This window comes from Equus przewalskii, chromosome 3 (genome assembly GCF_037783145.1).
Source record: "Equus przewalskii isolate Varuska chromosome 3, EquPr2, whole genome shotgun sequence".
In the NCBI taxonomy this organism is placed as follows: domain Eukaryota; kingdom Metazoa; phylum Chordata; class Mammalia; order Perissodactyla; family Equidae; genus Equus; species Equus przewalskii.
The window spans coordinates 100551730-100567039 of NC_091833.1; the positions used below are offsets into that span (position 1 = coordinate 100551730).

The following is a 15310-nucleotide window of genomic DNA, read 5'->3' on the forward strand; positions in this document are numbered from 1 at the left end:
CCCAGGGGTTTAGAGCTAGATAATAATGGAACTGCTAATCAGACCTAGGTCTGTCTGACTTCAAAGACTATGTTCAACCACTTCGTTTACTGTCTTCTGTAAGAACTGATTCTACTACCTTGCAGATGGTGTGATTCAAATGGGAAAACGAATTGCTCCCAGTTTTCCTTGTGGAGTCCTGTTGATAAGGATGTAGAAGAGATGAGGAAGAACCAGATGGCCAGTGAGGCTTCCACTGAGTCTGGTCTCTGGGGACATTTTCTGGACCTTTTCTCCTCTGGCCTTTCTCTCTTATACTTCAGGGTAATCTCTGAAGAAGCATCTCAGTATTTCCAATAAAAGAGAGGAGCCAAGTAAGTAAAGGAGGGATTCTGCATTTATCTGCTTTGCCAGAGATGAGGGGAAGGTATAGTCTTGTAATTATTAAAAAGATGATAACAAGAAGTTACGTCTTTATGGCAATTTATAGCCTACAAAACATTTCCTATATAATCTGAAGATGAGAGCAAATCTCAGTGTACTAATTGACTGAAATGCCATATTAGTGAGATGTGATTGTCAAAACAGCCAATGGGACCTGACACTGCCTCAGTGAAAGGGCATTGACTAGCATGGAGTAGGGATCAAGAACACAGGCCTTGGAATCAGAATGGGGCTAACTCCTGGCCCATCACTGAGGCAGATGTCTTTGTCTCTTTTAGATTCTTCATCTGAAAATTAGAAGTATGGTGATGACTTCACAGAATGTTTGTAAAGGAAAAATATGGTAAGGTTAATAAAGCAGTGAACAGAGTTCCGGGTGCCCAGATCCATGCTCCATAAATGCTGGCTGCTCTTATTATTATTATGGTGGTTGTTATTATGAGAATTTTTCAAATAAGACATATGATTGATTATTAGACTTTATATGCAATGGTAGATCATAGCGAGAATATTGTAATAGCTTCTGGAATATTACAATCACTATCATTAGAGATAGTGGAATATATTTTGAGGCCAGCAACCAAGATGGAGAAATTACCTGAAACCATCTTACTTAATTTGCTTAAGGAACTAATAAAATGTAACCCGGAAAAAGACACTTTAGTAGAGGCTTGAGAGCAGGGGCCACTACTGTCTTTAGATCTCTGAAGGGTTGTCCTCCAAAATAGGCTTTATCCTCATTCCTTATGGAATTAAGAAACAGTATAGCCATGGAAGTTGCCAGGTGAAGGATGTCAGTTCATTTTGGGACAAAGCAATCAACCATGGAACAGGAATGTCTTGGTAGTGTGTTTACCGTCCTTGGTGGTATAAGCATTGTTTCTATGGATATTTGGATATTGACAAGGGCATGGGGATTCAAGCATCAGATGAGTGATTAGATTAAAGAAACCTTAAGTGATACTCGATACTGAGTTTTGTGATTTTAATCCTGGGCACTTAATAGACTCATCTGGTGGGATTTAAAAAAAAATACCAGTGTCTTCGCCCCCTCCCCCCCAAGACCAATTAAATCAGAATCTCTGGGAATGAGACCTCAGTAACAGTATTTTTACAGATCTTCCCAGGTGATTCTATTGTGCAGCCAAGTTTGAAAGCCACTGTTCTAAGGGAAAAGAACTAGCTTCCATTGATGGTAGTCCCAGCTCCATATCTTAAAACTACAGGTAATCAATTCTAAACAGCAGGAGAGAATATCATTCTGTGTGAGAAACAGTAATGAAGCAAGATGGAGTTTGGTTCAGTTTGGCTTGATTGAGCCCCAAGTTTTGAGGAGTCGCTCCAAACTGAAGCCTCTAGGCATTTTGAATAATGATTTGGGGAAAGGGTTGAGGTTCATGGTCAGGTTGAATGCCTGCCGTGGAACATCCTATACAAGGGAAACTGGGGACGATAGATGCTCAGGATTCAACTCTAGGAATGAGTTTATTTTCACCCAAAGGAGCTTGCTATTATTCATGTTTACTGGCTTCTGAGTGATTCATATGGTGTTGGGGGAGATGTGTTCAAATGAAATGTGTTGCTTCTATGTAAAGTAGCTTATTTCTTCCAGGATACTCCAGCCCACTGATGCAACCCTGCAGAACAATGCAAATTCTGGTGTGAGAGAGAGTGTGTGTTGAGTGAGGAGAAGACGGGGAGCACACATAGAAGTGCATATTTCTAGGGCACACAGCATACCTTCGCAATTCCCTCCTCTGACTTTTATGCCAGAAGCATAAGAATGACCTATTGTCCCCTGGCCCTGGAGCTTGGTTCTTCCTAATCTCTGGATGCTCAGTGGCTGAGCTGGCCTCCTGCCTGGCCAGTTGGCAGCTTTCAGGGTAGTCCCATGTATCCCAAATTTGTTCCCCCGTGGCTTCTCCCTGCCTGATCCCTCATCCTCTGGCATGGCGTTTTCTCCATGACAGTCGGCCCCTGAGCTGCCCTCGCTGCTGCTTTGGTAAAGGCTTACAACGAAAGAGAGTCACAGCCACTGGCGAATCCAGTTTGTGCAAGCAGCATCAGCAATGGATGAGACCTCCCCCAGGCTGGAAGAAGACTGGAAAAAAGGACTTCAGCGAGAAGCGAGCTGGCAGGTAAGTGATGTCCTCAGCTCCAGATGGACTCAAATCTCTCGCTCAGCTCTTTTCACCCAGGTCTAGGTAATTCGCATCAGTGTGTTTGCAGAGCTGCATTATCTGCAGCCACATCCATTTGGGAAAAGTTATCATTAGTTTCCATTTCTTTATAAACCATGCAAATAAGACTCCAAATGAATTTACTCTAGATTCTTGAGCAAGCTAATAGGGTTTTACAAATCTATAGATGTTGCTAAATTTATACTTTCTTAATAAAGGCCCTTGAATTAACAAGTTGCAGGTGTATATCAAAGGAAACATGCAGATTTGGTTTGTGTGAGTACAAGTTCATTGCAACATAAAAATTTAATACAACACCTGTCATCAGACTTACTTTATGGTGTTATAGTAGCCCGGAATAAAGGGCTTGGTTTTAACCTATTTTAATGAGGTGACCATTCTTTTAATGCAGCTTACGTGCCTTTCTTATTTATGCTGAACTCATAATAGGTAGGAGCTCTGTGGTATGCAGAGAGTTCAAGCTAAAGGATTCATTTTAGTGTCGAGGCAGTTTTCATTAAAATATGCAAAGCAGTAATGTTTATACGTTACAATACCTATTTCAAATTAGCAAAATTATATGCTCGTGTCTCGTAAGCTGCCAACTGAAATCCTTTCCTAAATCCCGTTGAATGGCTCAGATTACTCTTCTTCACATTACGCATTACACACCTCTAATGCATATTTTTACGCATCCACTCCATTGCCATTTAATTAGACAACAATATTGAAGAGTGATGCCAGAGCTTTTTTTCTTTAATGCTGCTGCCTTATGGAAAAACAGCACTTCCGTGCGTGAAGCATTTCTTATGGGTGTTGGATAAAGTGAAACTGTGATTTTCCGTTTTGTCTATAGCAGAAAGTTTCATATAAAAATGATGATTCACAATGAGTTGATTTTCAACATCAATTTTTTAAAAATAATTCTCCCTTTTTATAAAAAGAGGGAAACTTCATAAGATTTCTCCTCTGCAATAGAAATTTTAGTGAAATGTAGTACTGTTATTGACAGTTCTGTTCTGTTCTAAGCAATGTGATGTTAAGTAAGAAGCTTCAGAAAAAAACATCCTCCAGCCTGTAGTGAAATTGGAGTCCTTCCATTTTGAGTGAGAGCATTATTTAGGAAGTAGGAAGAGATACAAAATACATCTCTGCGTGCTACTTTGAGGATGTCATGTGGTGGCTCTCTAGGGGTCTAAACAAGTATTCAGGTATTTTATGGTATGTTGATGTGACTTTTGGATTTTTGTCTTTTGTTTGTACCTTTCCTTTAGAAGGTTGGCATCGTATATATAGTCTTCATTTCAAAGGAGGATGAAGGGAGGAAAGATGTCAGGAGATGACTCAGAGATCACTGTGGACAAAATGTTTAAACTAGAACCTGAAATCCAAATGTCTATGTTAAAAAAGCATCTATCCTATTAATGTTAGCATCCCATGAACCTTTAGCGTAGTATTTTCCCCAAAGGCAGATAATGAAAATGTTCTGTATGCTGCTTGCCTCCATAGACGTGCTCCTGTACAGCTGGTTGACCTCTGTCACTTCCATTGTGATAACTGAAGTTCTCCCTCCAGCCGTGGAGGTAGTGGTTATGCAAAGGGCACCCCAGTGTCTCATTTGATCTCCCCAACTCTTGGTAATGCATGGCATTTGGTGTCACAATGTGTCAGCTCCAGCCTCATCTGCTTCCGGCCCTCCCCCCCACCAGCGAGGCCTGCCTGCTGCTCTCAGTCATCTGTATTGCCATCCTGGGTCTCCACATGCATGGAGTCACCCCTCTTCAGCTGACATTCAAGCTGTCCCTAAGGGAGGAAATTAAATCTGATGGCATGAGATGCAAGACCTTTGTCATAGGACTGACTTCTTTTGGCCATTCATGGCAGTGATGGAGTTGGGGGAAGTTTTAAAAACAAATAGTGATGATGCTGAAGCTTTAGTTTAGCCAAGTACTTCATTTCTTATTGAAACTGATCCAATACTTTCCTATCTAACTACCCTTTACCAATCACAGTGCCCAGGGTTTTGTGTGTGTGTATGTGTGCATGGATGTGTGTGCTTGTGTATGAACAAAAATACATGCACACATACTCCAATCATCCCCAGAAGCCTATAAGGTAGATATGATTACCCTCATTTTACAGATAAAAAATTAAGACTCAAGGTTGTACAACCTCTCCAAAACCATCCAGTATATTTGTCTCCAATGCCTGTGTTCTTCCCACTTTGGTTGCTGTGCCATCTGAATTGGATTTTATTTCATTTTTTTATCCGTGGAATAATAGCTTATGGGCAGCTGTGACGTGGGCAGGCAGGAAGCAAGAGGAAGAAAGGGAAAAAGCATGACGATCTTCTAATGGAATAATCAATCTCTGAATCATTAAGACTTTAATAAAATGCTCTTTAATGGTTTATGTTTTTAACCCTTACTCTATACCAGGCACTAAGCTACACTTCTAATTCTTACAAGTTCTTTGACAGACAGATATTATTTATTCCTATTATACAGATGAGGAAACCGAGGGTCAGTGGTGTTAGGGAACATGCCCAAGGTCACACAGCTACTGAGATGCTGAAAAGGAATATGGACCTGCTCGGACTGACCCTGAAGCCTGTACTTCTATACAAGGCTGCCTTTCAAAGTGTATTTTCAAGTTATATTTTGATCATACCTATTTTAACTCTCTCAGCTCATAATGATGTCATGGGATATGGTCCTTGAGAAGTCCCCCTGATAGTTTTGTTTTTTTCCAAATAAATTAAGAGTTGAGCAGAAATGCCTTGTTCATTCAGTTTTTCGGAATGTATTTTAATTGGATGCTGTTTGCCTTAAATGAACCAGCTTACCCAAGGAGTTGGAAATGAACTAGATGCAATTTCTAGAATCAACTGTAAATCTGAAAATCCATTTAAGCATATAACCCATACCAGAAAACCAATAGCAGCTGTGTCACAGTTAATGCTGCTGTCTCGCACAGCTCACTTCAGCTCTGGGAAAAGCTTGGGTACAGAGATGACAGTGGCTTATGCCACCAGGTAGCCATCTGACCACTGGAAAACTTACTTAAGGTAGCAGCTTTGCTTCTTCACTTGTAAACCAAGCTGATTATGCTTGAGTGAGGCCCTTAAAGGAAGATGGGAGGAGACTGGATGATGCTTCATTGTTTTGGGCAATTGTCAGTTGAAAGACATTATGGAGAGGCAAGCGACTCATTTCTGGCTAATGTTTTATGTTGGGGTAGACGCCTTTAAAATAAGCAATCTAATTATAGTGTGGCCATTGTGAACTCGTCTATTGATATTGTCTATCTGTGCCTGTCTCCCCCACAAGAAGATGAATTCCTCAAGGGCAGAGATGTATCTTGTTTGTCTCTGTGTCTCTGCACTTAGCACCGAGTCTGACACACACTCAACTCTGATGATGTTTGCCTGGCTGAAGGGAGTTGCAAATTTGATCTGGAAAGGAGCTAAGATGTAATGTGGACCCAAAGCCCTGATTTTACATTCGAAGAACTTAGGCTGAGGGAGGCTAAGTGACTGCCTTGACTTGTACTGCTGGTTGGTGAGGAGCAGGGATTGTGATCTCCCTGTTCTGCTTTCTTCCTTTTCCCTGAGGGGGTAGGGACAATTTCACGGAGTAGGTGGCATTTGAGCCAGATTTTTAAAGAGGAGTACAATTTGCCAGCAGTGCAATCCTGAGTTAGGATCCAGGCTCTGCTGCTTCACTGATGGCAGATTTGCTCTACGTGGGGCAGAGGACAGTCTCTTGTGCTTGTCTCTGGGTTCAGCAGGTCTCCTAAGGTTATTGGACTGACTGAACTTCTCAAAGTGGTGTAGGCCAACTCCATGGCTCCCAACAGAGGTTGCACATGGTGAAGGAAGCTTCTAGGAAGCCTGGCCCAATGCCCAGCTGGCCCGCGCCTAATAGGCCACGGTGTTTGGGAAATGGTAGGTTTGGAAACTAGAGGACCTGACTGGGGAAGGGCTACTGGTCCTAGACGTGTGACCCCAGACAGTCCCTTACCTCTGTGAGCTATTTCCTCCTTTGTAAGCTACTCACCTCCCAGGTAAAAATTTAGTGAAATAATGTATGTTTGAAAGAATTTTATTTGATGTAAAGCATTCTACAAGTGTAAGGTTTTATTTCTATTAGCTGAAAATAAAGCAGAATTGTATCTTTTAAATAATACCAAATACAAAGATAGTTTTGGGTACTCTCTACCTTTCCTGCCAATTCCCTTACTATTTTGTGTTTCAGTTTCCATGTAGGAAGGAAAATAAGTAAGTTTGATGTTGTTTTCTGCTGTCAGGAGAGGATTTGTTTGTATTTGAAGCACCTGTTGTTGAGATCGCTGGATTAGGGTTCATATTTTGGGTTTAGTTCATGTTTAGAGAAATCTGCTTCAAAGTACTAATGTCATCTATCAAATAAGAAAATCATGATGAGGGGTCAAAATCAGCACCTGAGGATGTAGACTGACCAGTTCTAACCTTATGTCAATAGAATGATGGGCCTGGCAAGAAATGGTTTGAATGTAGAAGCTATAAGAGTTTAGGTTCATCAAAAAACAAGTTCCATTTTTTTCTTCTTTTGTTACACTTCTGGCACAATGGTATGTTTGGGAAGACCTCTTTTCTTGGTTATTGCAATTTTTTGTTGTTGCTTTTAAGTTATGTGGAACTTCTTCATTCATCCATTCATTCGGTCAAGGAAGGTGGAGTATTTGATATATTTCTTAGATTCAAATATTGTAGATTTATAAATGCTAGAAGAGACCTTGGGATGACATGTCATTGTTTTCACCCTACATGCTCCTCACTCTGAGCAGAAGCAAGTCTGAAAGGCTGAAGACAGATGACCTTATATAGCTTCTGTCCATAACTCATTCCTAGGTCTAACAAACAATTCTTAGGCTAAGGAAATTCTTCCTTGTGGTGGATTTAAACCGTGCCCCTTGCAGCTCAGGACCAGTTCTGCTCCTTCATCCTCCCTGGAGGTGGAGAAAAACAGCTCTGTCACTGTCCTCGGGAATCAGCCTTCCTGGCCTTGAAGATCATTATGAAAGCAGCCCTAAGCTTTTGCTTCTCAAGGCTAAGCAACCTAAATCCTTAGGTGTAATTCTTCATTTCCATCTTCTTGAGTTTCTCTGAATCTTCTCCAAGTCTGCTCATTACTCTTCACTTATATAGCTGGGAACTTTTCAAGAGGAGCTAGCTGGGGCTAACCAGTAGTGATCATCTGCTCATTTATTTGATCAGCCAATATACATTTATTGAGCTCCACATTTTAAATACTGGACCTCTGGGCAAAGCACTGAGGTACAAAGATAAGTGAAAATAGCATAATGTAACACTTAAGAGCTCGGTTTGTATCATGGATCACTGCTTATCAGCTGTATGACCTTGAGCATGTTACTCAAACTCAGTCTGTCTCAGTTCTCTCATGGGCAAAATGGGAGAATAGCATCTGTCTCATAGGGTGATTGTGAGGATTAAGTGGGTAATGCACTTGGAATAGTGCTGACACGTAGTTATGGCCATGTAACTGTTAAATAAAATAAATTAAATAAGATGCAGACCCTGACCTCAAGTTGTACCCACTCTGCTTGGAAGGATAAACTAATAAACAACTGATTACAATTCAGTATGTTCAGTGCTCTAGTTCAGTCTGAGCATGTGGGATGGAAGTTCAGAGGACCAAGAGGAGTGATGCCTCAGGGCGTCAGGAATGGCTTCGTGGTTCAAGGAAGGTGAACTGTTTGATATACTTCTTACATGCACATATCATTGATGTATGAGGCTGGGAGAGACCTTGGGATGACATCTCATTGGTCATTTTCACCCCCACAGATCACTGAGTTGGATCTTAGGGGAAGAGTGAGGGCTTTCCGGCTGGTGAAGAGGGTGAAAAGGCATTCTAGACAGAGGGAGGCTTGTGAACGAAGAACTGGAAGAATAAATGTTCGGCACATGTTTGAAAAATTGTGAGTGACTGGTTGTGTCATGGAGTGTGATGGGCAGTGAGGCTGGGAAGAGGTTCTTCCATCTGGTGGCATCAGATTGTGAATAGAGTGGGAGGCCTTGCTGTGGCATTTGTCTTATCCTTAACCTAATCCATACTCCTGGGGTTTATTTAAAAAAGCTGTAGATCAGTTAGGGAGGCTTCCAAAGCATTTGATGTTTCTCTTTTAGGAGTTTTCTTACCCTGTCTTGGATCAGAGTTATGTGTCAATCCCCAGAAGCCAGAGTCTGAACTTTATTCATTTTCCTATTTCTCTCAGGGCCTAGCATAGTACCAGGCATGGAGAAGGCTGACATCACGTGTGCTGAAATCAAGTTTGCTGTGTATAACCAGGGCCTCATCTGCCTGTTCTAGGACAACCAATTGTACTTAGGCATGAATGAACAAATGCAAATAAATGAATCAGGGACTTCATAGTTTTCAAATTTGACTCAATTTCAAGCACCTCTTAGGAAGGGAAGAGTTTTGTGGAAAACCCAAAAAACCAATATGAGAAACAAATTCTCCCTGTAGTGTCTTTGCCTTGTACATTCAGCTTCCTGTACTCTTATGTGCCATCTTCATGGCTGATTATTCTGATCGGGCCCCACTGAACCTTGAGAGTCTAAGACTTGTAACACACTTCCCTTCTGGAACTCTTTCTTGCGCATTGACTTAGATAGGTCACAATCCACGCTGACAATGGGTAAAGAACTTTGAGGTGTGGAGAGCAGATTTTAAAAGAAGGTTGAGGGGAAAAGGCAGCTCTTGAGTATCTAAAGAGACAAATATGTTTTACATCAAGTTCCCCTGTTGAAAAAATGTCAGAAGAAGTGAGAAATACTCAAGTTGTAGCAGCTGGTTGAACACAGCAATTCTCTCACTTAGGGCACAAAAGCTGCAATTTTCTATCTAATTCACTACTCAATCATTCCATGGCCCCTGTCTCAAGCTCCATTTAAGCTCAGTCCCCAGTCCACAGAGCCACTGTACAGTGTATATAGAAATGACTGGCCAAAGGGACTGAGGGGACTAAGGAGCTGTGTGGTGACCCAAAGCTTGAGTTACCAAGTAGTCCTGGGATCACAGGGCACTTCTTTCCAACATCTCTCATAAAGTCCATGTAAAATAGGTCACTTCTTCTCTAGCCTTTAAATTGTGATTATCTCCGCCTTATAGGATAATGTGATCGGGCATAGCTTGATGCTTCTGTTCAAATGCTCACCACATATATTGGGGGAACAGACAAATTTACTGAGTAATCAGGGGTAGTGCCTGGACTGAAAGTTCGCTGCCTCGAGGGCTTTGAATTGAAATGGAAACAGGCTGGTTGTCTGCAGAACTCCATTACTGTTGATGACTGTTTGTCTTTTTCAGAGGAGTTCGGGTGAGCAATAAATATGACTGCTCTTTAGGGAGAGCATCCTGGAAACTGTTGGATTTTTCCTTACACATGTCAAGTGTGTTTCAGTTTTCAAAAGCACCTTTCCATTTATACTCCTTTTTCAATCTCACCAAAGCCCTATGAAGGAAATGGCAGCAGTGTTATTATTACCAATAGTCAAATGAATAAACCGAGGGCTGGCAGGTTAAGAGCCTTGCCTGGCAGGACCAAGACTAGAACCTGGGTATGAAGGGTAATCCTGTGCTGGTTCATTCAGATCCAGTTGCCTCTCTGTTCACTGGTCAAGGGTAAGCTTTCCTAAAGCTTGTAAAAATTGAGTTCTTAGATGAATACCTAATTAGCCCCAATCAATTGTCCCCTTCCTAAAGAAGTGTGACACTTAAAGCAAAAAACTTTTATGTAATCGCTTCTTTGGAAGAGCTCCTCCCCCCAACAATGAAATTATCTGGTGAAAAAGCAAGACGTTCATGTTTCTATGTGCTGATCACACTGCTTCAGGCCTGGGCTTCTCGCGGTGGTGGGAGCCCAGCAGGGCTATTACACAGTCAGTAATCCGGGGCTACGCTGCAGAAATACATAATTTTGTGTAACACTCTAAGAGACTTTATTTTTAGCATTGCTGGATTCCTTTTTTCTCACTGGAAAAGGAGATACACCGCCTCCCGCAACTCAGCTCCTCGCCAAGATGCGACTTAAATAGCATGAATCTCCTCAATCCTACCTTCGGGTAAATCAAAGTGTCAGTGAATCAAAGATCTGAACTAATGAGGCCAAAATGTTTCCTTGAGAAATTTGTGGAAACTGAAATGGTCAAGAGGTCATATGATACAGCTTTATTATTTGTGTGCGAATAACAATAAGCTCTCAGATGCATATCTTTGAAATATATTCTTTTCCTCAGTAATTGACCTTGGTGTTCATACATAACTTGAGGAACTATGGAGAAGCATCTTATGTTGTACTTTCTTGCATTAACGTATTCTTCCTGCCTGTGTTTCATCCTAGAATCAACTTACTTGTCTCTCTCCCATCTCCTTTCTTAACCAAAATAATCACGGCAAACCTCATAGTCGTCCTTAAAAACTCCTATCACCAATCATACTTACTTGAAATACTAAAATATAATGTTAGTTATATTACTTATGAGCGTGAACTCTGGAGTCAAACCAATGTGAGGTTGAATCCTGCTTTGCCATTGACTACTTGGGTAACCTTGGGTATATTTCTGCCTTAAAGTATCCTTTCACTACCTTTAAAATGAGATTACAATACAATAGTAACTTTCTACTAAGATGATTATAAAGATTAAAGGAAATAATATACCCAAATCCTTTGGCAAAGTGACTAGCATACAGAAAGCACTCAGTAAAAATTAGCAATTATTATTCTTATTGTAAAGGTGTTTCCATTAAGACCAGGATCATGACAATCCTGTTAATAATCTCATTCATGCAAACCTACTAATACGTGAGACAGAAATAAGATATGGAAAACAGGAGACAAAAATTTCATATTAATAAGTAAAATTATTGTCTACGTAGAAAAACAAACATATTTAGAAAAATTGAAAAATTGTTAGAAAATATGAGAGTTGTTAATTGAGTCAATGTAAAATAAATATACAACAATTAGTAACTTTCTGGCATAGTAGTGATAACCAGTTAGAAAATATGAAGATAAAAATTCATTCAAAATAGCACTAAAATGTAAACTATCTAGGAATAAACTCATTGAGTAATAATGTAGACTCTGTATGAAGAAAACAGTAAAACTTTAACAGGAGACATAAAAGAAGACTTGGATAAGTGGAAAAATGTGTCATCTTCCTGGAAAGGAGGAATGAATACTGTCAACACTTTCATTCTTCTCAAATGAATGTACATATTTAATGTAATTCTAATCGAAATCATGTTGCTGCTGTTGTTTTCTGGAAACTTGACCAAGTATTCTAAAGTTCATTCTGAATAATAAATGCAATGAGAGAGCTAAAAAAAAATTTTTAAAAAAAGAGCAGTAAAGCAGGCTTTTCTCTAGCAGATATTGTAATGCACTATAAAGTTATGGTAATTAAAACAGGATGTTCTGGGGTAAGAATTGCAGACAAATGGGGTTGAAATAGACCAGAAACAGACTAGTAAAAATAAGAGTTTAGGATGTGGATATGGTCAAAGTTGGATTACATATTAGTTGAAGAACTGACAGTTATGCAATAAATGATGTTGGGTTACCTGGTTAACTGACCAGGAGAAAAGACAGCAAATTAAATTCCAGAGGGAAAAGAGTAAAATGCAAAAAATAAAAAACATATAAATAAAAGGAGAAAATGCAGAGTAATATTTATCTGATCTTGGAATGGGGAGGCTTTGTAAGCATAAAAGAAAAGAGTGATAATTTTTATTATGTAAACATTTAAAAATTCTTTATGTCAGAAGTGTAATAAACAGACAAATAATGAAAACAACAGCAAATAATGAAGTGGAAAAATATTTTTGACAAATCTAGTGTAAAAGGCTTTATATCTTTAAGAAATTAACAGTTCACGGGGCTGGCCCTGTGGCCGAGTGGTTAAGTTCTCGCGCTCCGCTGCAGGCAGCCCAGTGTTTCGTTGGTTCGAATCCCGGGCGCGGACATGACACTGCTCATCAGACCACGCTGAGGCAGCGTCCCACATGCCACAACTAGAAGAACCCACAACGAAGAATATACAACTATGTACCGGGGGGCTTTGGGGAGAAAAAGGAAATAATAAAATCTTAAAAAAAAAAAAGAAAAAAAAGAAATTAAGAGTTCACAAAAATAAGAAATAACCTAACATTCTACTAGGAAAAAAATGAGTTTGGTTCATGAGCAATTAATGGAAGATATATGTTACCAACAAATACATGAAAAAATTATAGTCATATTTGTCAGCAGAGAAGTCCAAATTAAAACAATACTGAGACACAACTGGTAAATATTTTGAGAAGCAATAATGCTGGCGATGATGTTGGTGGTGATGTTGGTGATGATGAGATGAATTCCAAACAGCAACTGCCTCTGCCTTTTGAGGGGGTATAAATTATTACCACCACTTTGGAAATCAATTAGATAACATGTATCAATATCTTAAATAATTTTTAAAACTTGACTTAATACTATTCTAGAAAGACATCTTAAGGAAGTTATCAGAGACAAAGATAAAACTTTATGTAAGAGTATGTTTATTCTGATGTTGCTTATAAAAATAAAAATTTGACTCATCTTAAATTCTCAATTATAGATTCATGGTTAGACCTCCTATGATATGGCCATCAAAAATGATGTTTTCAATATGTAATGTAGGGGAGAATGCTTTTGATCTAATATTAAGTGAAAATATTGGAAAATATACTTTGGATTAAATGTGGTACCTAACACCCAACCAAAGACAATAAAGACATAAAAATGATTTGAACCCCAAAGGATGAAGAGAATGAAAAAGGGGGTGACATCGGTGAAGAAATGTCAACTACATTTTGTAATTTCACAAGAGAGTAAACAATGGTAACTGACTTGGCACAGCATTAAAATAATAGTGAAATTTGACCTTGTGGGGGAGGAATCAACAAGAAGCAGGCTGTTTTGCACTGCCAAATTCTGGAAATACTCAGGAATTAGAGGTACCAGGTATCTTAGAAGCTGAGGGTGTGGGGTAGAATGGAAAATAAGTGAACAGGCTGAAATCATACAGAAAGAACAAAGAGACCGGATCCCATTAGACGAAGGCAGAAAACAGGTAGTTTGGGTCCTAATGAAGTTGAGCCAGAAAAGATCTAGATTTGAGGACAATTAGGCACCGTGGAGGAACAGGTACTATGCAATAATGAAAATAAGGAAGTTTCAAGTGAAAGTCTGCAGACTGAACAGTGAGACCTCAGATCTCTTTTCACTTCCAAATGTTGGCAGCATGCCTATCCTTTGCCAGAAAGGAGAGCAAAGATTCCTTTCTGGGGAAACTGACCAGTTCAATAGAAAAGGCTTCACTCATCATGTCACACTGCAGTAAAGCCAACCACTTGTAACTCCTTCTCATGCTCCTAGACCTTCCAGTCAGCCTTGGATGTTTTACTCTTACAGGGAGCAGATGACCAGATATTACTGGAAGGACTCTAATATGAAATAGAGACTAAAACAGAAACAAAAAATATTTGGAGAAAACTAAGGCAATGTAGAGCAGAGGAAAACATTTAAAAAAAAGTCTTCTTATTTTGAGAGGTAAGATAACATATTGCATTCATGATATAGGAACAAACTACTACGGGAAGGAACATTCAGAAAATCAGAATGAGCTCTTGGAAGTTAAAAATATGAAAGCAGAAATTAGACTTAATGGAAGAGTTGGAAAATACATTTGAGAAAAATCTCTGAGAAATTAGGTAAAAAAAAAAAAACAGAGATGGAAAATAAGAGAGGAAAAAAACCCAAGAAAATGTGAAGAGCAGCCCAAGAAGTCCAATATCCAAACCATACAAATTTCAGAAAGAAATACCAGATAAAATGGAGTAAAGGGAACCGGTAAAGAAATAATACAAGAGAATTCTCTTGAACCAAAAGATATAAATTTATAGATATAACGGCCCACTCACTTAATGCCAGCCTAATGAATGAAACACATATGTGCATGCACACACACACACACACACACACACACACACCTAGACACATCACTGAAAAACTTCAGAACATTTGGAACAAAGAAAACTTATCAAACTATTCCAGGAAGAAAACAAAGACACAGGTCGTATGCAAAGAATTGAGAATCACATTGGAAAACACCACTTCAAGCTAGAAAAGAATAGAGTATTGTATTAAAAATTTTGACTGATTGTCAACCTAGAAGTTAATATCCAGCTACTGCCTCTCACTGCCATGGGAGTAAAACTAGTAGGCATCTCATAGGATTAACTAAGATAGTGAATGTAAAGTTGATCAAATTTTGGAGCAGAATAAAATATTTTTATATTGCAAGGTCTTTACAAGTAGCTCAGAAAGTTACTAAAGGATGTGCTCCATAAAAACAAGAGAGTAAAACAAGGAAGAAGATATGAGTTCCAGGAAATAAGAGGTCCAAACCCAAAGAGGCAAAGGATATTCCTGAGGTGATGACAAAAGAGAGCTCTAGGATGTCAGCTAAGTGAATGCCTGAAGAGAAGCCAGTCAGAGCAAGAGGATTAAGGGCTCCTGGTGGGATGCCTCCCAGAAAGAAATGGAATGGATCAGTTGTCTGATGAGTTTGAACGTATTTAGAGGTATGTTTTAGCTCTGACAAAGAATTTCTCATTGGG

At 39.5% G+C, this 15310-nt stretch overlaps 1 protein-coding gene across 4 annotated transcripts in view; it reads left to right on the plus strand.

The window, feature by feature from the left end:
- PPARGC1A (PPARG coactivator 1 alpha) overlaps positions 1–15310 on the plus strand; it is a 609701-nt gene that overhangs the window by 324786 nt on the left and 269605 nt on the right. For 2 of the 4 annotated variants that reach the window (XM_070613065.1, XM_070613063.1), the window contains one exon: positions 2394–2561. The exons of the other annotated variants lie outside the window; for them this stretch is intronic. In XM_070613065.1, coding sequence (XP_070469166.1) covers positions 2493–2561 — 69 coding nt within the window. In that variant the 5' untranslated portion in view covers positions 2394–2492. The remainder of the gene's footprint in view (positions 1–2393; positions 2562–15310) is intronic. 4 annotated transcript variants of the gene reach the window in all.